Below are 24220 nucleotides of genomic sequence, written 5' to 3' on the forward strand. Positions count from 1 at the left end.
TTTCTCCTCCTTATCCTAACATGGTATTTGGTTTTTTGTTTCATTTTCTTAAAGGTTTCTTTTTCTTTTCTTTGTGTTTTCTGCTAGATGAGGGTCACTACCAGGGTGGAAAATTTCAGTTTGAGATAGAAGTTCCTGATGCTTACAACATGGTGGTGAGTAGCCAGCATCTTTATCTGTTTGCTTATTTTCTTGGAGTTTTTACACTTGAGACACCAGCCACTGCCTCTCTACTACTTTGTTTTTCCCATTCCCCATCGTGACATGGCATTGCAGGCGGTGGGTGAAGGAGGGAAAGCTCTCAAGAGCTAAGACTTCTATGGTCGGTCACCCAGCACTGTGACCTAGGCCCTGGTTTTTTACTATGACCATTTAAATGTGATTATGCGCTTTTTGAATTGATGCTGACAGCCAATACAGCCTAAAGCGATAGCTTTTATAGGTAGGATTTCATTAGCTATGCTCTGATGATTATGAATAAATTAGACCTGAAATTGGGTCAGAAACCATATACCAAGTGGCCTTCCCCTTCCTCTCAGGGAAGGATTTTCCAAAGGAATACATCCTGCTTGAATAGTCAGAGGAAAGGGGGTGTGGGGGCGGGTGCTAATTAGCAAGGTTATTTATATGCATGTAATTATTATGTAAAAATCTCCAATATAGCAAAAATCTACAAAATGAACAATTCCATAAAATTGTAGGCCAAAAATTAAGCCACAAATATTCTCTCTCTCTTGCAAGTCAGTGGCCGGCTCTGTCCCTCAGGCCTCTGGGATCATGTTGGTCCTTGTGCCAGACTCTCCAGGGCTCCTGCAATGGGAAGATCCTGACCTTCGATGGTTTCATCCTCTTGACTTTACAAGGTGGTCTCTCTCCTTTTCTTTTACAAGACCCCATGACATCATACACTTTCTTCCCCTTTATTTCATCTCGGTTCCCTAAGACAACGTTTTGTACTTGTTTTCCTTGCCTTTGAGTTTGAGATAAACGTCTCAGGATGTTGGCTGGAGCGGTTCCCCTTTGCCCAGCCCCACACTGGACTCATTATCCATACCTAGAATATTCTTGCTCTCCTCACCATGGGCTTCCAGGCAAAACAAAGGGTCAGAGAGGAAAATCAGGGCTGGTTCCTAACAAAGCAAAGTCGAATGAGGCCATATTTAGGAGGGAAACTGCCATGTTTGTGCTAACAAGGGGAGGCCCTTATTCAGGCCATCAGCTTCCTAAGAGCAGAGATTCTGAGCTGGGAAGAGCTTCAGTGGATGCTAAAACTAACCCCTTGTGTTATGGAGAAAGAGACCGAGGTCCCAGGAAGCCCAAAAGAACCTCGGGCTTATCTGGGCCAGCCCCTCAGTGTGCAGAGGAGGATGTGCAAGGGCACCCAGGTGACTTGACCAGGTGACTTGCATTGATTGTAACAGTTTGACCCCAAATGCATTGCTCTTTCTACTCTTCTGCATGAGGATCCCCATTCTGAACAGTCTCTGTACCCCTGGACCTTACTTGTCCAGAGGTTACTCCATGTTCTCAGATATCTGCAGAGCAGCTAGATTGAATCCCAAAGTGGAGAAACCAAGGTCTTTTTTTTTTCTTTTAGAGATTATTTTTAGGTGGAGGATTGTCTCTTTTTAGCTGACATCCTACAGCACATTTCTCCTGGAGATCTTTTGTTTTGTGTTCTGGTGAAATCCCACCGCTTCAGTCCCGGAGAAGAGGCTAGAGGTTAGCTCCGAGCATTTCTGCCCCCACTTTGTCCACCCCCTGCCCAGACTTCCCTTCCCGTCCCCTTTTGTCTCCTCACCACTTCAGGCTCTTAGAGACAAGCTGCTTATGAAAGCCTCCCTGTCAAATGCAGGTGGGATCAAGCTTTCTTCTCCCTGACTTGCTGATTCCTTTGAAGTTTCCCAGGTCTTTAGTAGCTGAAGGACATTGGTCCTTAAGTCAAGGCAGTGACATCTTTAAAACCCCCGAAGCAAATGGAAGCAGGGATCAATCCAAGACTCCTCCAACTGTCTTCATTGGCTATTTCTGCAGCAGAAATCTTTCTGTTGTCTGCTGTGTCCAATTACAATTTCTTCTGTTCCACATAATTCCCAAGCGAATGGGAATTGTGGATCAAGCTAGATAAGAGTTCTGTCTGACGTTTCTCTAGCAAAAGAGACTTTTCAGTTTAACAAATGGTCAGTTTGGGAATATTATAAAAGGTTAGTGTTGGAGCTGGAGCCGTGTAGGAAGACAGAGTGTGATAGAAGTGTTGATAACCAAAGCTCATCTTGGTACATGGGGATGTGTGGAACAGAAAAGAAACAGATCCCCAATTATAAGGGTCAAAGCCAGATGCTGAGATAGACGTTAAGCAAACTTTCTACTGTGACTTTAATCAGTTTTGCTCAGAGATCCCTCATCTCTTATTCTGTGCTTCACCTACCACTTCCTGATGAAGGGATTCCTGACCGGAAAGTGACTGCCTCTGGATAGCCTCCCTGCCCTCCAGAAATCCTGCCTCCCTTAAGCCTGTGGGTATTAAAAAGGCCGGACAGCTCCTGCCAAGATTGCAGACTCCCCCAACCAGGAGGAGGAGGGCATCTCATCAGCTTTTGCTCTTCGAGGACTGGTACAATACAAAAGAAAGGGAAAGGAAGGTGACAGAACATGGATAGAGAGTCAGAAGCAGCGAACATGAGCTTGGACAAACTTTGAGAGAGAGTGGAGGACAGAAGGGCCTAGGATGCCATGGTTCATGGGCTCACCAAACATCAGACACACCCGAACAACAGGGAATTTCTTTTCCAGAGGTCAGGCGAGTTCCTGTGCTGGAGGTCTTAGCTAGCCAGGACATCAGGAGAGCATCTGCTGAGTTGGCAAAGATGGGGCCACTCTGGTAGTTTTAACCAGATTTGTTATTTAGGAAAGTGAGTCCAAATGGAAAGAACCTTCCTCTCTTTTCCCCTTATTTCACCCTAATTTTCTAAGACGGTATTTTCTACTTTTTCTCTGTAGCCATTGAGTGACGGGCCCCACTTCCAACTGCACCAAATGCACATAGTCTGCTCCCATGAGCTTCCAGACCAAACATTACAAAGGGTTAGTGAGGAAAATAAGCACTCATTCCTTCCCGACAAACCAAAGTTGATAAAAACTGTATTTGGCCACAAAACTGCCCCACTGGTGACATTCCATTAGAATTCACAGAGGCCTAGAAGTATGTTGACCGTCCAAGTCAGAGCAAATCTGAATGAAGTCACTGCAGAGATGTGATTGTCCAGGGGCCAGAGCCTCACAGGCCAGTTGGGGGGTATGGGGGGAGGAAAGCCTGCTGTGGAGACCTGCCCCCAGCCCATCCTGGCATCTGGGCCAGACATTTCTTCTCTCGGGGCCTCAGGCAGCCCTCTACAGCACTAATGTCAGAAAAGCTGAAAATGTGTGGAGGTGGAGAGCCTTGCTTCACTGGGAGTTCCTTATTCCATCCAAGGGCTAGACCATGAAATTTCCACAACTTCAAGGGCAGCAGAGCCCATATGGGAACTGGAGATAACAGTAACTCTCAGGTCAATCAGTAGAAATAGGGATACAGGCAAGAATCTTACCTTAACCCTAAAACCTTGTCTGATTGTTCTTGTGGGTGCCCTTCATTTTGGAGTTGCCATTATTTTTATTTTTATACCAAAACGGGGAGAAAGATATATTGATCCCATTCTTTAAACTGCAAAGATATACTCCTGGCAGTGATGGTTGATGGTTAGGAAATGGGCCGGCCTGCTTGAAGCTTGGTTACCAAAGTTTGGAAACTCTTGGGGATGCAGTTAATGACCCCAACTATTGCTCTTGGTGGTCAGGAGTTTCAGACAAATTGTGAATGATTGCATTAACCAGGAAAGAGCAGCAGCAAGTATGAGAATGAGGATGAGGGGATGGGAGCATGCTCTTCACTGGGTCACGTAGAGTTCTCAATGTTACAGGAATAAATTGCTTTCATTTTGGAGGATCCTCTCCTGCAGTCATGTACCACTTAAGCTTAATTATTAAAAAGATATAAATGAGTTCAGTTTATTAAGGAGCATTCACTCATGTGGTAGGACAGATGAATTAATAAATTTGAAAAGAGCAGAGTAAACAAGTAGGAATTGCTAAAAGCAAAGCAAATATCTTTTGGCAGAAGCCATTTCCTTAATGGAACTTGGCCTTAATAATTGCCTCTACATTATATATATCAAAATTAAATTTATATTGCATCACATTTTATTAATTTTAAATATTAATTTAGGCATTAAGATGGTTTGGGTTCTTTCGTAGCAAAGAGCCCTAAATCTGTTGTGAATATGAAGGGTCATGACTTTAGTTTTAGAGCCACTGAATTCAGATTTACAGTCCTAAATGTATCCTAGTTCTTTGTGTGGTTGAAGAGTAAATTAAAGCATTTGTTAGTGTTCGTGTGTGTGCGTGTGTGTTTGTTTTTCTCTTCATGTAGGTTAACTCTGTCAAATACTGATTCTCTTTTTATTTTTGGAAAAATCATCTTTATTAGGAATAGTTGAGCCTTGTTCAAAAAAATAGACTTATTCAGTATAAATAAGTTTCATTTCAGGTTCTCATTATCTGAACATATTTTTAAAACCATATGTGTACTTCCTATTTTCTGATTAAATTCTTCCCTTTACATTTAAAACTAAGTCTCCTTTGTCCAAACCTACTATAGGGACAAAATAGTGTCCTTTATAATTTTAAAAGTATACTTCATTTTTCCTGCTTACAAGTTAAGGACTTTACACTCTACTTTAATTTTTATGCATCAAACTTCAAACATAGCCTAATTTTTGAAAATGTTTTAGTGACTTTAAAAAATATCATTATCACTTTTCAATAATTACCACCACCTTCCTTATAATAAAGACATAAAATTAATCAAAACTAACTAGGCCTCTGACCATCCTCTCTCTAGTTAAAACACACAGATCTTTTGGGGGTATAGAAATAGCTTTCCTCACAACCTCAATTGCCTTACAAAAAAAAAAAAAAAGAAGAAGAATAACAACAAACTTTTTAAAAAATATATCTTTCCTCTATCTTGCTCTCAAATTTCCCCATGCCCCATTTTATCTTGGGGATATTCCTTGGATCCCTCCAAATCAGCATTTCCAAGTTCTTTCACTTTATATGTTGAGCCCTAAATTAGCCTGTGGTCACATTTATTGGGAAATGCTACTTTGGTGATATAAAAGTCAGCTCGTTCAAGTTGGAGTAAAAGATCAAGATTTTACCATTAACATAGTCATAGTCTCCACTAACATCTGACAGGGTGCTAGAAATTCTAATTCTAGCCATTAAAATAAAGAAATTAAGGGACCAAGCTCGAGTAAAAAGGGACAAAACTGTTCCTTCTTGCAGATGATGTGATGGTTTATGAAGCCCATCGAGATAATTAAGTGTTTTGACAGAGTAACTGGACTTAAAATAAAACAAAGCAACAAAATCCATAAATAGTTTGATTATGTAACATTTAAAAGCTTTTCAAAAACAAAATCAGTGCAGCCAGAGTCAAGAGAAAAGTTATGGCTTGGAGGTAGGGGGAAGGCTTTCCATCAAACATTTCTGATAAAAATACAATATCCAGATCTGTGAGGAAATGAGTCATTCCCCAGTAGATAGGTGGTCAAAGGAGATGAACAAACAGTTCTTAAAAGAAGAGTTGCAAACAATCATAAGGAAAAAAATGTTTCAGATCTCTAATAAGAAGGAAAATGTCAATAATAACCACTCTGAGATTTTACCCATCACCCCTAAAATGGGCAAAACTGATAAAACTTAGGAATCATAGTTTTAGATGAGCTTTGGAAAAGAGGGCAATAATCTCAACCTGCTGGTGAAGCTGAGTCTTGGAATGATGGCGGGAGAGGGATGAAGGTGGTCACTGACCCAAGAGAGTTACTGCCATGGTTTGGGATCAAAAGAAAGGCCCCGTAGAAATGAAAACCTAAGTAGCGGCGCTTCCGAAAGAGCAAGAAAGGCTGGAAACAAAGTAGATACCAGTGGACTGGGGAATGGGGAATTTGTGGGCCATGAACAAAGAGGGATGCTGCTGTGCTTGTAAGAATCAAGAATCTGTGGGTGATCTCAGAGAACTTATATAAATTGGGGAAACACTGTTCATAATGACTACAGCCATATAAGGGGAAAGAACTCACAAAAACAGTGTTCATGGAATATGTGTCATGATCACAGAGTTTGGGCCCCAAAGAAGTGAGATAAGGAGATGCTTTTTTCTTTTTTACTGAATCTTTTGGTTTGGGGAAAACAGCGTATAGAGCATTATCAGTAACATCAGGCTTAGTGTTACGGAATAGCTTTGTTTTTCTGGGTTTTATTTTTGGTTATGAAGACTCTAAGGCAGGAAGAAGGATGTTTTGGGAAATAGAGGATTATGAGGGGAGGAAATAAAAGATATTAATAAGATTTTTATTTTAAAAAATAAAGTTATAAAAATTAAGAAAAATTTTTTTCATCAAGCATTTCTGATAAAAGTCTGTCATCTACAGTCTGTAGGGAAATGAAACATTTCCCTCAACAAATTACTGGTCAAACAATAGGAAAATGTTCAAATCAAGAAATGCAAAAACTCAATCATATGAAAACAATTTCAAATCACTAACAAAAAGAGAAATGTTTATTGAAACAACATAGTCACTCACACCCATCAAATTGGCCTAGACAGCAAAAGATAAAATGTATTGAACTGGCACATTCATTAATATTTCCTATTTAGAGCTACAGATTGGTACAATGGATGTGAAAAACAATTAGAAGTTACTAGTGTTCTATCCTGTGACTCAGAGATCCCACTCCTGCAAGTTAGGTCAGATGGAAATAGAAACTGGAACCACTAATTGCTCTACTCACATACTGACTTAAAGCCCACATATTAATATCACTTAAGTTCTATTGTATTTGTATTTATTTTGTTAAATATTTTCCAATTACATTTTAATCTCATTCTGCCAGCTGGTCACAATGTTTGTTTGATCTCTCCGTACTAGAGGATTTACACCTAAAGGAGACCAATGGCAGTCAGCCAGTCAGTAAGCATTTATTAAGTACCTACATGTACTGGGCACTGGGTTAAGTGCTAAAGATACACACACACAAAAAAAAAAAATCATAACAGTTCTAGTTTGTAATAGCAAAAAGCTACAAACAAGTTACATACCCATTCACTGGGGAATAAAAAATAAGTGAACAAATTATGGTATATGAATAAAATGGCATATACTGCAAGAAATCAAGAATATGAAGAATTCAGAGAAACAGAGAAAGACTTGTATGAACTGATGTAAAGAAAACAGAAGAAAAAGAGCAACATGTACAGTTCTACAATAATATAAATATAACAATTCAGATGAAATCCAGTGGCTGTTTTTAGTTTCAAATAACTGATATTCAAGCAAACTCTTTTTTTTCTTTTGTTTTGGGGTTTTTATTTTTGTTTTCTCTGTGTGTGTGTGAGAAAGAGAGAGAGAAAGACACACACACACACACACACACACACACACACACACACACACACATACGCACATACAGAGGACTAATTGACTTGCCCAGAGTCATATAGCTAGCTAATAAGTGTTAAGTATCTAAGAGTCAGATTTGAATTCAGCTCCTTCTGACTCTAGGGCCGATATTCTATTCACCGTACTATGTAGCAGCCCCTTTTTTTTTTTCTTTAAGGAATTATAAACTACAGGAACAAAACAAAACAAAACAAAAGTCTGTTCAGTTATGACCACTATAATATAGTGCTTAACTTTGCTTAACTTTTTTTAAATACCATGGAAAAGTACTCTAGGTGTGAGAGAGGGAGAAGGAGGTTCATTCTGAACATTTTAATACTAAGTCCTACTTATTTGGAACTTGAAGATTTATAAGAATTTAAACATTTGATGCAGATTAGTCAAATATTAAATCCCAATTTCTTTAGAAAATGTTCTTAACATCCATAAGATAGACTGGGGCAGCTGATTTTTGAAGAATAATTTACTTAACAAAGAAACACAGAAATGAACATTTCAACAGATTGAGGGAATATCATTACTCCTAAGGAGAAGGGAAGGGGGTCTAGACTCAAGATCTCTTCAGTGTAGAGTTGTCCATTGTCCAGTGTAGAGCAGCCCCTGCCCTGAAACTTTGTAATTATAGAAATTTTCTGGGGCAGAGTTTAAGTGACTAGCCCTTGGTCACATGCCTGTGTGAGTCAGAGGCAAGCTTTGGACCCAGGACTTCTTGACTCTAGTGCTGTTCCTCCACATACTATTCCATTTCCTGCCTCAGCCATACTGTTTTCATATGAAAATGGGAAGGGTTTAATCAAGTGGAAAGTCAAGTTGTTCTCTCCACTAACTTAGAGCTACCCCATCAGCCCCATTTCCAAAAGAAAGAAACCATGGATTGTCACACACACTATCAGATATCGTCCAGAAAGTCAGAGTGAGCAGCAAGAGGATTTTGCTCATTGGCATAGGACTGATTAATCTCATGGGGCTGTTTCATTTGCTAGATTTGACTGCTGAACAGGAAGTAAGCGGCGGATTTAAACACAGGTTTGCATTGGATATTCAAATGGGTTATTTTATGTCCATTGCTCTTACAGGGGACTCCCTTTTTAAAATTTAGCAGGAGGTCGTTAGCTTCACTGTGGGAAATGATCCTCTGGAGAAGCTCCAGAACTCATGATGCTTAGCATTGCCCCAAGGGGCAGGAGATTGGAATCAGCCGACCGTGTCCTTGAGATTGAGGTGACGCCCCTACCCAGAACAGCTCTAGTCTATAAAATCCAACATTGTAGCTTCTTCCCGATTCATCTTGTCTCTATAAAGAAACTCTTGAAGCCCAAAGCCTCTTCTTGGGAGCCACTTCCTTCCAGCTCGTATTTGGGTAGCTGGCTTTGATTTTTTGTTTTGGTTTGGGTTTGGTTTTGAATTTATTTAGTATTTCCCCCCAATTCCATGTAAAAATAGTTTTAGTATTCATTTTTAAAACTTTTGAGTTCTAGATTTTCTCTCTGTCCATCTCCTCTCATTGAGAAGTTAGTCAGTTTGATATAGATCATACAGAAGAAAAATAAGTTTAAAAAAAAAGAAAGATGCTTCAATCTATATTCAGATGCCTTCATTTCTTTCTTTGGGAAAAAAAAGTCCTTCAGAATTGTCTTGGATCATTGTATTGCTGAGAACAGCGAAGTCATTCACAGCAGATCGTCTAGCAATGCTGCTGTTACTTTTTTATACAGTACATTTCACTTTGTAGCAGTTCACGTAAGTCTTTGCACCTTGTATCCCCATGAGATGGGGAGTTCCTGGAGAACAGGGATTGTTTTTGCCTTTACACACTTAGCACAACGCCTGGCACATAGTAGGCACTTAATAAATGTTTATACCCCATCCCCTCCCCCTTGCCATTCATTTCCCACTCTCAGGTCATGTTTCCTTTTCCTATCGAGCAGGTGACAAAAAAATATAAAACTTAAAACTGCCTCTCACCTTTCATCCTTCTTCTCCCCCACCTGACACTCCTTCAGAACAGAAGGATCCCAGATTTAAAGCTAAAGAGAACTTTGCCTGATTTTGTGACAGTTGCCCTGCTGGTCTCTGCCTCAGATCTCCCTGCTCTGCCCCTCTCCAGACCATCATGATCATCCTGATCATGTTCCTCTTCTGCCAGATTCTGGTGGCTTCCTGTGACTTGGGGAGTCAAATGAGAGTTCCTTGGTTTACCTTTTGTTTCCCTTCCCACTTTGTCCCAGCCTCCTGGGATAAGACGACTGTCCTTTCTCTGCGCTCTGCCATCTTGGTCTCCTCCCTTCTCCAGCTGTCCATCTCGGGCCCTATTGCCTTTGTCCTGGCTGACCACCATCCCTGGCACGTGCCCTTTCTCCTGGACTTTCAGAAAAGTCACTGCTCTCAAACACCTCTGGGTTTATTTGTATTTATTCTCTTTATTGTATCTGTATGTATGTGCATATGTGCACAGACAAACATGCATATCGAGAAGTGTTCTTATTGTCTTCCCTGCTAAAATGTAAACTTCTGGGCGATAGAGATCGGTTTATTTACTGAATTTCATGTCCCCATCAGTGCCTGGCACCCAGCAAAGAGTCAGTGCTGGATACAGTGCAAAGAGCCTCGTTCAGTGGCAGCCTCAGTCACATAGTAACCTATTAACTCTGGCAAATCACTCCACCCTCTTTGCCTGTTTCCTCTCCAAAATGGGAATGATAATCACAGCACCGCCCTCCCAGCATCCTTGTGAAGATCTCGGGTGACAATGCTCTGAGCGCTTTGTCTGGCACGTCTTATATAAGTGTTAGCTGTGATTGTGTTATCAGAGCCCAGCATGTAGTTGCCACTTAATCAGTGCTTGTTAATTGATTCACACCCAGGTCCTGAGCCTGCGTGCCAGTGCCGTCTCCAATCAGTGCGTTTCTCTTTTGTTCTTGAGTTCTCACTTTCTGATCAGTTATTCGACTTTTAGCAAAACAGAACTTGCTATTAACAATAGGACCTTAAGATTAATTGTAAAGATTTCAGTTAAAACTGTCCTCTCACATGACTAGTATGGAAATACATTTAAAATGATTGTACACGTATAACCCTGATCAGATTGCTTGTTGCCTTGGAGAGCAGAGAGTTAAGCAAGGGAAGGAGATAAAAAAAATTGAAACTCAAAATCTGTTGACCTTTGAAAACTATGTTTACATGTATTTGGGAAAATAAAATACTATTGAGAAAAAAATAAATTTGTTTTACAGTAAATGAATAAAACAAACAAAAGTAAAACAAAACAAACAAACAAACGATGGCCTCCTAAGGCCACTGGCTTTATGAAAGGTTTGTCCCAGACTTGAAGTCAGGAAAGATCTATTACTTCACCCCTCAGCTCTAGGTTCTTCAATTCTAAAATGACCTCAGTAAAACCTGTAGCAATTACTTAAGAAAGATGATTTGATGATCAAAAGAGATAGTGGATACTCAGTTTAAAAAAAAAAAAATTAGTTCTCCAGAAATGTCAATGATCTCATCTAAATGACTTTTGAGTTTCTTTAAATGAATTTTTAAGTGCCCACTTGTTCCAGCCCAGATATAGATGTCATGGTCCTCTTCGAGAATAAAGGACAAAACAACAAAAATAAAAATAACTGTTGAGACATTATGCTGAGTGCTTTAAAAATATTGTTTTGTGTGATTCTCATGATGGAAAAATGCTATTGTTTTCCTCATTTTACACTTGAGGAAACTGAGGCAGATAGCAATTAAGTAGTTTGCCCAGAGTCACAAAGCTGGTAAGTATCTAAAAGCAGATTTGAACTCGATGCTCCTAACTCCAGACCTCTTCGCTCTACCCCCAGCTTTCTGGAGTATTCCCAAAGAGTATTGGTACAGAGTGGGATTTCCTTACTGACTAAATTCAATTCAACAAGCAGTTATTAAATGTTTAGTGGGTGCAAGAAATCCAGCTCAATAACCATGCAGAAAAATTTCCAAATCAGTGATAGAGAAATGCAAATTGAAGCAATTCCTGAGTCTGACGTCACACCCACAAATTGACAAAAATGACAAATGTGGGAGAGGCTGCGGGAAAACAAGCACCCGTGAGTACCATTGGGTGGCTGTGAATTGATACAGCCATTCTGGAAAAGATATTGAAACTATGCTCCCAAATCACTAAACTTTGCATCCCCTTTGAAGCACTTATACCATTTCTAGGCTTGGATTCAAAGAGGTCAGAGGTAAAGGAAAAGGATTATGGTTACAAAAATATTTACAGTGATTTCTTTTTGTGGTGACAAAAACTGAGGAACTAAGGAGGCAGCTGTTAACGGGAGTAGCTGAAAATTATGATATATAAAATCAGTGAAATCTGGGAAGACTTGAAAGAACTGATGTGAAATGAAGTAAACAGAACTAGGAGACCGATCATAATAATGTTGTAAAGAAAAACATTTTGTAAAAACTTCAGATTTTGGATGAATAATTGAAGAGATATGCAGTATGCTAACTTGAGGAACTGCTTAGGTCTTTGAAAAAAATTTGAGCAGAGGGAGACTTGGGGTGAATTTGTAGTCATCAAGGAAGGAAGCAGTCAACTCTGAGAGATTAAATACCCAGGTTAGGGTAGTCAGGGATAGGGCAGTGGCCCAGAGAGGCTAGAACCAAGGCCTGAACTAAAAAACTCACCAGAATGGAATAAAGCAGGAGAGAATCAGACTCTATAATATCACTTTGGTCCCACTGACTTCATTGTGTAGCACTTAGAAGGAAATAAAATGACTGAGTATTGCTGTGATCACAGATTTGGTTCTTGGCTTGACCTCCTCATTATTAATGGCAACAATTGATTATGAGTATTTTAATCAAATAAAAATAATCTTGTAAAGCAGGTACTACTAACTGTGGCCCAGAGTGGGATCTTGTGTAAGGTCAGAATCAAGATTCAAACCTCTAGATCTCTTCTGCCCACAAATCCACCACTTCTCTTTAGGCCATCCCGATTCTTGGGAATCAGACCTACTGCAGAAGCGAGGGGACCTCAGCAGCCAACTAAGTTAGCCCTTTCCTATACAGGTGAGGAAACTGAGTTTGCTTTTGTTCTTGAGTTCTCGCTTTCTTGCTCAGATTCCCACGGGTCGGAACCAAGGTGGGTTTTGAACTTGTCTCCTCATGCCACATTGGTACCTCTGTGGGACTGAAGTCTAGTCACTTCAACTGTGGGAGCCTCAGTTTCTTCATATGTAGAATGGATGCTTGCATTAAACAGGATTGTATGAGAATAAAAGGGATTTAAATGTAAGGTATAAAGAATTCTAAATAGGGTTGGGCTTGGACTACCATAATGAGGCCTTTTTATTGGCATTCTCAGCTGTGGGGCCAATTCAAAGAAAAAAAGAAAAACAACTTTAAAACTACCTCCGGCCTGAGCTGGTTGTTTATTTTTAGGCAATGGTCTGAGATGAATGACCAGATTTCTCCTTGTCAGGAAAGAATTACATCCAGAAGTGGAGGGGGGGCCTTGCTGAGCCATTTCACTCTTGCTTGGTTCTAGTAAATGGAAACTGATTCTTCTTTTCATTCTTTTGCTTCATTAATTTTCTTCTTTCTACTGAAAGTTTCATGTACTTAAAAAAAAAATCTTTAAGTAGGTCTGACCCCTGCAAAGTTTTTCTAGACATATAATTCAGATCGATAAACTTCTCAAAATTTTTTAGAGTTTCAGTGGGATGTTTCATTAGAGATTTCAAGATCATCTGTCCATAAGATTATCTTTTTGCATTCTTAATAAAAAACATTTCTTATTGTAGAAAAATGGTTCCATTGACATAAACTTGCAGAGACATCTTTTTTTTCCCCTCCTCTTTTTAATCCTATATGATAACCTTGAAAATCATTCCAGGAAAAGATTAATCAAATTACCTTTATGTAATATGGTTATACTTTTTCCCTACTTAATAATATTTTATTTTTTTCCAATTACATGTAGTTTTCAACATTTATAAGATTGTGACTTCCATTTTCTTTCTCCCTCTTTCCCTCTTTTCATCCCTTCCCAAGATGGCAAGCAATCTGATATAGGGTTATACATGTACAATCATATTGAACATTGTATTCAGTTTTACTGCTAGTCTCATCCCCTCCCTCAAATGACCTTGTATTTCACTTTTATATATCTAGTACAATATTTTATATGCAATATAAGTATACACACACACATTCATCTCTGATAGAATGTAAGCCCACTTAGGGCAATGACTTTCCTTTTTTTATTATTATTACTCCTAGTGCTTGAGATAATAAGTACTTATTCCTTGATTTTGTTCTTAAATGATTTAATGCTGACTCTTAGATACCACTGAAAATTAGAAAACAGATCCATAATGATTCTTTGAGATCTCATTTATCTAGCAGGGAAGGAAGGATTCCATTCAAATACTAACTTAATTCAAATATTCCTAATTAGCAATTTCTTAAATTTTCTTTTCCTGTTTTTTTTAATACAATTTCCCTTCCTCTTTAAGTACAAAGTATAGATACCCTGCATCCAATAAATCTCTAGAAAACCAATTCCCTTTATAGGAAGCTGGTACTAATGAAAAAGCAAGCCTCATAAATCACGAGGTGGCATCGGCCCTGTTTGTAGACCCCCTTGCTTCTCTTAGTTCCCGCCTGCCAAGTCTTGGCAACTGGGAAATCGGCCTTCTTTGTTGGTCTTTATATACTTTTTCTTCTCTAGGAGACTCTTTTCAGGTTCCAGCAATCTTTGGAATTCTATCCTCTTTCCGGAAACCAATGTGGCCCAATGGAGAGAGCCCTGAACTGCGGGGCAGAGGCATCTGGTTCACCCCTCCTTTGTGACCTTTGGTAAATCACTAATTGCCTTGGGGCCTCAGTTCCTAGTCTTTAAGATGAGAGGATCAAGCTAGATGACCCTTTTGGTCCTTGCCGCTCTAAATCTGTGATCCTATTATACTAAGCAATAGCGAGAGCTCTGATCTCTTTGACCTTCCCACTTAAGTGTTGCCACAGTCACAGAGAACCCGAGACTGTGCAGTCAAAAAGAGATCTGGAGCTCTGTCTTGCCAGCCCATGCCTGGTCCAGGGGTCACTGAGCCCCTGCAGCCTCCATCTGTTTCTCTTGATTTTGTTCTCTAAGGACAGGAAAAGTAGGAATTTGTACCCCTCCTCAGATCCTCAAAGACTACTCCTCATTCTTCCTGGCTTTCACCCCCAACTTCCTCTTTCAGACTTCAGTTTCTTGAGATCCTTTTCCTGGAGCCTGGAGTCCTGTTCTCTCCCCTTTCAGTGTCCATATCATTTCTGAAATGTAGGGTCCAGAACTGAGTGTTCTCTTGGTTTTGGGGGCCCCAAGCCACATGATTGTTGACTCGTGAACTCACAATCTATTCAGCACCTCCCATTTTTTCACAGGAACCATTTCTCGCCATGCTTTCAGCATCCTAGATCCCATTTCGTTTCAGAATACAATCACTTATGATTTTTAGCTGTAATTTGTAGAATTTAGAGTCCTAGAATATTGCATAGGAACGTCATCATGGTGTAATCAAACTCCAGGGTTTTATAGCCGAGGAGACTGAGGTCCTTTTATGGACCTTTTATTGGAGGGCTTAAAGGTTGCTTTCAGACTCAAATAATTCTTTAGCTTATAGGTCATGGAAACCTTTCTTAGTAAAAATATAACAATGGATTCTGGGTTTAAAGACAGTTGTACTTGGCATAAGGTATTCACATTTCAGATTTGGAAAAGGACCTGGCCTGTCGAGCTGAAAACAAAAAAAGACCTTTGGTGAGAGTTGCTGACGATAATATAGCAATATTGTCACAATGACTTTGTCTGCTTTAGAATGCCATTGTAACCTCTCTCTGTCTTGCAGCCTCCCAAAGTAAAATGTTTGACTAGAATCTGGCACCCTAACATCACGGAGATGGGGGAAATCTGTCTGAGGTAAGTTTCACTACCTTCTCTGTATTCTCCACTCCCACCCCGCAAAGAAAAAAGGAACAAAAGGGATAAAGAAAGGAAAGTCATCTCTGTGTATAATTTTGAGGAATTTGTCAGGGGGATTTTTTTATTATCGAGTTTATGGTATATGAGTAGCTAGGAGGCTAAATGGATGGAATACTAGGCTTGGAATCAGAAATACTAATCTTCACGAGTTAAAATCTGACCTCAGACATTTACTATCTGAGTGGCCTGGGGCAAGTCACTTTACCCTGCTTGCCTCAGTTTCCTCATTTGTAAAATGAGCTAGAAAAGAAAATGGTAAACCCTTCCAGTATCTGCCAAGAAAATCCAAATGGCGTCACCCAAGAGTTGGACACGGATGAAATGATGAACAACAACAACTAATTTCCTATGACCTGTGACCATCTGCATATATCTCAATGGAAGATGACCTTAACAGTATGGGGCTGGCCCGTAACATGGAAGAGAATTCAGTAGCGTGTGTCAGGCTGCCGGGAAGCTGCGGCCATTCGTCAAAACTGGCAAAATATAGAAAGTTTGTGGATCTTTCCTTCCCTTCCTTGGAGCTCCTGGCTCTTTCCCAAGCACCCAGCACCCTCACATTTTTTCTTGCCCGTCTGAAGCAAGGTCACAAACGCATGTGTTCCTCATCTATCTGCGGCTAGATGTGTTCTTTTCATTGTTGATGTAAGCCCAGATCCTATACCCGGCTTTGGTAAAAAAAATTCTACTTTTTCTTATAGGTGAAAGTTACAGGGAAGCAGGGTTTTGGTCCAAGAGGAATTGGATAACAATTTGAGTTGCCTGGTAGATACCTCCTGGTGCTTGATTCTATTACTCACCTCACAACCATTCAGTTGCCAGATCTTGTTTCTTCCTTCCCAACATCTCGCCTTTCTCTCCACTTACGCAGCCGCCATTTTTGTTCAGGCCGCCCTCGTTTGGCCAGACCATTACAGGAGCCTCTTCATGGGTCTTCCTGTTTCAATCCCCCACTCCAAGCCTTCTTTAAATCAGTGCTAGTGATTCCCCTAAATTAGAGTGGCAGGGTGACCATCCCCTACTCAGGAACCTCCCAGTGGCTCCCCCTTATCTTCAACGTCAAATACAAATCCTTCTGTTTGACATTTGAAGTTCTTCAGGACCTCCCCCTTTCCTGGCTGTTCAGTCTTCCTATACTTTACTCCCCCATGTACTCACGGCCTTGCCATTCCCCCCACACACAGAGCTCCCTTCCCCACTGCTCTGCCTTCATATTGCCTCCCGAGTGTCTCCCTCCTCATCTCAACCTCTTAATTTCCCAGCTTCCTTTAAGACACTTTGCAGGAAACCTTTCCTGGCCATGGTAACTGTTGTCTGCAAATATCATCTGCTTTTATAACTACTCTCTGTGATGGGTGTGTGTATCTCTATAAGTTTTATACCTCTCGTACCTCTGCCCTCAGCCCAATGCTTTGTGAGTACTTAAGAAGATTCGTCAGCCAGCTTCTTTATAATGAAAGAGCCTTATTTTCTCTGATATCTTAAAAACCCAAAAATGAGATTTACTTTTGTACATAAATCACTAAAATCCCAGTTAATTAGACTGCCGAGACCTGGAATGTTCTCGTTAACCAGAAACCCCTTTTGGATTTAGTCTCATTTACTGTGTCATAGTTTTAGAGCTGGGAGGAGCCTTTGAGGTCATTAAGTCCCTAAATAAAGAAACAGAGAAGCTCGTGCTAAGCCCTTCTTTGTTAATTAAGGATCTTTTTGTGGCTGATTCCATTCCAGCATCAGGTGAATGAAACGTGTGAATGGCAGTTTGGCCCCAGAAAATAGCACGGAAGTTGTTGGATTTGTGCTGAAAACTTCACGATACGTTGTTTTCAGGTTGTATAAAAATATCAATTTGGATAAATGGATAAAAATCCACTTAGGTCAGGTTGATTAAATGTTAGTTTAACTTCTTCCTGTTAATTATGTGGAAGTTTCTGGAGAGCAGGAACCAGTTTGCCTTTGTATTTCTACCCTCAGTGCCCAGAACAGTGCCTGACTCATGGTAGGCACTTAGTACATATTTAGGAGTTGATACCCATTTTCTTGGACTTAACAGTTACACATAGCCCCAGGGTTGGTATATTAACCTGCCATATCCCTGTGCCAGGTTATCAGTGTGTGTTTGTAGTGGAGAGGAAGTAATTTCCCCTAGACATGACATCCAAAACCCTGTGGCAAGGTTAGAAAAGGAAAACTTCCAGAATATGTGGAAGTCCCTTTTCATGATCAGTGAGCAACAGCCGGGAAACACCAAGATCCTCGTTAATAATAAAAGCATTCACAGAGCTCGTCAAGGTGGGTGGAAGTGATCCCACATCAGCCTTGTGATGTAGATGCTATGGTCATTCCCCTTCTGCAGATGAGGAAACTGAGGCACAGAAATGACTAGGGTCACATGGTTGGCAACCATCCAAGGAGAGATTTGAACTCAGGTTTTTCAACATGGAGGCTGCTGCTCTGTTGGCTAGGCCCCCTACAGGGAGGCTGGAGGATGGTGCCACCTCCGGGGATGGTGACTCCCCTCCTTGGAGGTCTTCTCACAGGCTTATTGGGGGGGGTAGGGGGTGCTGAGCACCCGCTGGTCACTTCTCTGCTGCTCGCTAACATGGCTATTAGTCTTTTCTCAGTCCTCACCCTTGACTGCTGCCTTCAACATGGTGTTCTTCCTCTTCTCAAAGGCCCCTGCTCATATTTGTGTGTCAGATCTCTGCTTTTTTACCTTTCTGAGCCCGGAGAGCCTCCCACCTGGGAACCGTAAAAGTCCCAGCTGCTACGTTCCCTTCTCTTCTTCCTCTGTCCTGTTTCATGATCTGCTCAGCTCCCATGGGTTCAGTTGCCATCTTTGTGCAGAGGGCCGTCCGATCTGCTCGTCCTGCCCTGACCTTTCTTGGAACTCCAGCTGTCCAGGAAACATCTTGAACTCAGCGTGTCCAGAACTGAACTCAGTATCTGTTCCCCTAATTCTTTCCTCCCCCTCATCTCCTTATTTACTGTCAAGGACACACTGTCCTCCTGTCAGTCACCCAGGCTCAAAAACAATCATTTCTGTTTTCATAACATCTCTCACTCGCCTCCCCTTCTCTCTAATCTGGATCACAGTAATTGCTGCTGGTGGGATCCCCTCCCTGAGTTAATATGGTAGCCGCTCAATAAAAAGAACAGATCAGAAATCTTTTTTGACCTCAGCTTCCAATTAAATAATAATCAAACCCTAGATGCAATTAGAAAACTTATTCCTTCGATGGTTGATAACGAGAGAATTTTTGAAACTTTTGAGCCATCCTGGAACAGGGAAAGAATCTGTCCCAGAATCTGCCATCTCTGGTTGGTTGGTTAATTGGGCTTTGGGTGATAAGGAAAATACCTGAATTCCAGACAGGTTTATGGAGCTCTCTTTGCGAGACAAGATCATCCTCAAAATGAGAAAATCCTTCCAAGACCTTGGCCTTTGCCCTTGAGCAGTTGATGATGAGCAGTTACTGAAATCTTCACTTATATTCTGGGGGATAATATTACAGGCCTCTCTCGTATCTCTCAGGCAGCAAGCTTAGTAACTCATGCCTGAAAACATTCCTTGTTTTCCCATTTTAAAACCTTCTTTCCCATGAATGAGTAAGTTCCCATCCCAAATTGAGAGTTTAGCTATTTTAATTTTCTTAGCCAAGATTTTATTCTTCTTAGTTCTAAAAATACATAATTATATAGGAGGAAAATATTGAGTTGTATGGCACTGGAGAACGTGTATACCATCCTTTCTTTTATATACACAGTATTTCATTTTTTCAAATACATGCAACATTCACCTTTGCAAAATCTTGTGTTCCACATTTCTCTCCCTCTCCTCACTCCTCCCTCTCTTCAAGACAACGAGCAATCCAATATAGGTTAAACATGTGCAATTCACCTAAACATTTCTATATTTATTATGCAAAAAAAAATCTGATCAAAAGGGAAAAATCATAAGAAAGGGGAAAAAAACTGAGCAAACAACAAAGAAAAGATGAAAATACTCTGCTTTGATCAACATTCAATTTCCACAGTTTTCTCTGTGGATGTGGATGGCATTTTCCTTCTCAAGTCTATTGGAACTGCCTTGAGTCATCTCATTGTTGAAAAGAACCACGTCCATCCCAGTTGATCGTCACATAATCTTATTGCTGTGTACAGTGATCTCTTGGTTCTGCTCACTTCACTCAGCACCAATTCATGGAAGGCTCTCCAGATCTCTCTGAAAGCATCCTGCTGATCCTTTCTTTCAGAACAATAATATTCCATAACCTTCATATACCATAACTTAGCTGTTCTCCAATTGATGGGCATCCACTCAGTTTCCAGTTCCTTGCCACTACAAAAAAGGCTGCCACAAACATTTTTGCACATGTAGTTCCTTTTGAGATACAGGTCCAGTAGAGACACTGCTAGATCAAAGGGTGTCACAATTTTCTAGCCTTTTGGGTATAGTTCCAACTAGCTGTCCAGAATGGTTGGATCTGTTAGCAACTTAGGGCTTCTGTGTCCCGCCTGGATGCCTGCAAATAGAGCTCAGAGATGGAGGGCGCAGTGGAGCAGCCAGATCTGCCCCTTGGCTTCCTCCTGAGCCCTCAGGTTAAAGTCCTCAGAAGCTGTTGTCCTCCCTTCCCGTGTTTTTGGCCAAGCTTGATTGGGATCCGAAGTCCCTCTCCTAGCCGCTCCAGCCAGATAGGTCTCCATCGCCTCCCCCCTTCTCCCCAGGACTGCTAGAGCAGCTTTCTGTCAGTCTGTTTGTGGGCCAAGGGCTGGGAGGGAGGCTCCCAATCTCCCCCCTTTTGGGAGGCTCTGACCCGGGAGCTGAGGTGCCCTCTCCAACTTATACCTGCAGCGAGAGGGATTTGAGTCCAAACATCATGGGCGCAGCCCTCCGGCCAGAATTGAGTGATGTCATGTGGAATGGCGCCGGTCCGGGCAGCCGCCCCAGTGCGCTGTGGTCTCCTAGGGCATCCGATTTGGGTGTTCCCCGAGGTGATCCTTCGTGTCTGATGGCTGGGAGGCCTGGAAAGGGGCAAAGGGAGGGGATCGAGCCGCACATCCCATGAGTTCCCTCCATAAACACCCAGCTGGCACTCGGGGTGGCGAGGTATTTTTAGGCCTCTGACCTGGATCCATGCCCTGAAGTCTTCTGAACGACAGCAGTGTAGAGAGAGAGGGGCGGCCTTTGGCCCAATACGCTTTTTAGTGCAATTAGTATTTATGGTTTCCAAGTCAACATCCGGGAGGTGAGGTGAGCTCCGGAAGAGACACCATTGGTTCTGAGTCTTGGCGAGATCGTGGTTGTTCAGTCGCTCTGACTCTGTCACCCCATTGGGGCTTTTCTTGGCAGAGGTACTGAAGTCATTTGCCATTTCCTCCTCTGGCTCATTTTACAGATGGGGAAACTGAGGCAAACAGGGTGAGGTGACTGGCCCAGGATCATACAGCCAGTAAATGGCTGAGGCAGGGTTTGAATTCGGTCCTCCTGACTGCAGGCCCAGCGCTCTGCACTGCGCTGCCCAAACTGCCTTGCTATGAATAGTTACCTCAGATGGGACTCGCACCCAGGACTTTCGGATGCCAAATTCTAGCTCCCCCCATGCTCCACATGGCCCCCAAGTACAACCTGAGCCAGATTAAAGTGTAACTGGGGAATGTTTAGCCAGGTAAGTAAAACTGTAACAAAAGCCAGATGATGTTAGAGTTCGTTCTCCCGTGGGGCTCCTTTTGCACGGAAGGCTCTTTACCTGTGGACTGGAGGCCCGTGGGTCAGGGTTCTGCAGCCCTGGAGCTGCCCAGGCTTCGTGTGTGACGGAAACTGCTACTTTTGCAGTAAATTCTGTACGAAGTCTGAAAACGCCCGTCCTCCAGGTCACTCTCCTCTCTTTGAAAACCTTTTCAAGCAAAAGAACTGATTGTCAGAAATATGCCCGATGACTCCCAAACCACGAGTAATTAGTTCTCTGGAATGATGGGGCGGTGGCAGCCGACAGAAGTCTTCTCTACCTTTGACCTTGTGCCCACCATGGTGCGTCAGCCTCGGGTTGGCCAAAGTGGTCACTAAAGTCATTGAACCCTTTATGGGATCCCAGGGCCTCGGGGTGCATGTGCCCCTGCAGTTTTATGGGTGCCAGAGCCGAGGCCCGGGGGAGCCAGTGACCGGGTGTGTCCAGGCTCGGGCCCAGGGCTCCCACACCTATAGAACACGCTGCCTGCTCCCTCCCACCCCCACGTCTGAAAGCCAGGTGTCCCCCACCCCCATCACATCCTCTGTCACAGATTACCATCGCTCTGAATAGACACTTAAAAGGAGGGACACTGAACACCTGACCACGTAGATGTAGGAACAGAGGGGAAGGGGGCCAGTCACAATAAGCCCCCCGTCACGATAAGCTGCCGTGATCCCTTGGAGCATCCCCCAGCCTTGGGGAGGATGAATGGGAAGGCGTGGCGGGGGCCAAATCATGGGGTTTTAGAGCATGGAAGGACTATGGCATTTGGTCTGAGTTAACAGGCTAGAGCTGAATAAATGGGGGGGCAGGGGGCAGCCGGGCTAGCAGAGTGAATTTGATTCATCAGAGCATGGGTTCTGGTCCTATTTCTTAGCAGACGGTGACCTCACTGAGTCTCAGTTTTGTCATCTATAAAATGGGGGTGGCAATATCTGCCATCAGTATCAATAAAGTTCTCCCTCCTTAGTTTTGGGGTCAGCCAACATTTACTAAACATCTTCAGTGTGGCGGGCCCTGTAATGGGAGGGTGCAGACACAAAGAACAAAACGGTCCTGCCCCGTGAAGTGCTCAGGCTCCATTGGGAAGGGAAGTGTGTGCATGTGTGTGGGTATAAGTGCCCCCCAAGAACCAGAATGGCATCCGGGGAGGGGGGCATGGGGAAGGCTGTGAAGTGGCAGATGAGAGGGCCGGGAAACTTCTCGGCCTGACCCTGGGCCCGCTGCCGTCCATGGGGGCTCCTTCCCGCAGAGTCTGCCGGCCGTTCTTCTTTACGAGTGATGGAAACACCCTTCCCCACACTCAGGCTATTGGCCAGGTGGCCGCAGGATGGGGGCGAGCCTGGAAACCCAGAACGTCCAACAGAAATGAGGGGGGACGGGGGCCCCAGATGAGGTATGGCTGTGGCGCAGCATCCCAGGGCCTGCCCAGACCCGACTTCTGCGGCTGCGAACATAACTGGAGATTTCTCGACCTCCAGCCCCGTGGATCCTGCTTCTCCATTTGCCGTTAGGAAAATAAACGTCTGAGATCCAGGGCCTGAGGCTACTGTGGGGACAGTCAGGAGCTGATTTGTCCAGAAAGTGTCCTGAGTGGGGATGAGGGCTCAATGTCAGCCAAAAGATGGCCTGCTTTCCATTTTCCTCATCCCTAAAAGATGCTGCCACCTGGTGGACTCGAGAGGTCTGGCTTGTCTCCTGAAAACAAGGAAACTGATGTTAGATTTAGAGTACTTATGTTACTGCGATCACCCCAAAAAATCACCACATTCGCGGGTAAAAGCCCCCTCCCCGCAGTCTCCTAGTCTCTGCCACATGATAAAGAGTGGGGTCGATCCAGCACCTGCACCCCAGGTGTTAGATGAACAGCTCTCCAGTGGCACTGCCGTGGCTGGGGCCTGGAAGGGCAGCTGGTCCGAGAAGGGCCTGCACACATCGGGCGAACCCGAGCCCTTGGTGGGCACACGGTGAGGGCAGCAGGGTCTGTGGCTCTCTAAGGGAGCCTGGGCAGGAGGACCCCACAGCGCAGAGGAAGTGGGAGGCTGTAGGCCCGTCTTTAACTCCCAGGAATGGTCCCGAGGGTTCTTCTGGAGCAGAGTCTTCCCCGTATCGACAGCTGAGCTCTGCTCCAGATGTTGGCTCCTGGAGGCCCCTGCTCGGGAGGAGGGCTGCATTCTGGGGCTTTGGAGGAGAGGATCCACACCAGAAAAAGCCAGATCTTTAGGTGCGTTGTGAACTCCCCCTCGGAGGCCCTGTCCGTGAGACCCCAAATAAGCAGCCTGTGTTTTCCTGTCTTTCAGCTTACTGAGAGAACATTCAATCGATGGCACTGGATGGGCGCCCACCAGAACGTTAAAGGTACGGAACCCCTTTTACCTCCTCTGCTACACGGGTCAGAGTATCCCAGGTGCCCCCGGCTTACTCTCTACCTGTTTGTTCCACGTACCCAGTTGTAGTCTAGAGCCTCAAGGAACCCGGGAATCCATTCTGCTGAGGAAGAAGAGGGCCCTGGGGGGCACAGCCTGGTGGGAGGGCACTGCCCGGGCAGGCTCTGGCTTTGACCCCTCCGAGTTCCCTCCTGCCCCTGTGCAGGGTCAGCTCCGGGAGGGCGCCTTACTGGGTGCTGGTGGCTGTTGGTGGGCAGGAGCTCTTCCCTGCATGTGGCGGCCTTCCCCCTTCCCCAGCTGCCCTCCTCTGGGCCCAGCCTAAGAACTTGTGTATCCCTGCCCGGCCTCCCCCGCATCCAAGGAGAGAGTCCGGAGAGGCGCTGAGGGACCGGGCCAGACCGGTCAGGGGGACGGCCCTGCCGGGGCCACTCCGGGCAGCCTCCTGCCTCGTACTTAGCGGGGGAGGGGGGTGTTAGTGTTAGTAGATGTCTCTGGGGTCTATGGGGAAAAGCTCGGAGTCTGACGGGGCTGAATCAC

At 43.4% G+C, this 24220-nt stretch overlaps 1 protein-coding gene across 1 annotated transcript in view; it reads left to right on the forward strand.

The window, feature by feature from the left end:
* The window catches only part of UBE2F (ubiquitin conjugating enzyme E2 F (putative)), an 85620-nt gene that overhangs the window by 42220 nt on the left and 19180 nt on the right, over window positions 1–24220 (forward strand). Inside the window, exons 5-7 of the mRNA XM_051999270.1 lie at window positions 88–155; window positions 15431–15501; window positions 23597–23654. Coding sequence (XP_051855230.1) covers window positions 88–155; window positions 15431–15501; window positions 23597–23654 — 197 coding nt within the window. The remainder of the gene's footprint in view (window positions 1–87; window positions 156–15430; window positions 15502–23596; window positions 23655–24220) is intronic.

Source organism: Antechinus flavipes, chromosome 4 (genome assembly GCF_016432865.1).
Source record: "Antechinus flavipes isolate AdamAnt ecotype Samford, QLD, Australia chromosome 4, AdamAnt_v2, whole genome shotgun sequence".
Taxonomy (NCBI): domain Eukaryota; kingdom Metazoa; phylum Chordata; class Mammalia; order Dasyuromorphia; family Dasyuridae; genus Antechinus; species Antechinus flavipes.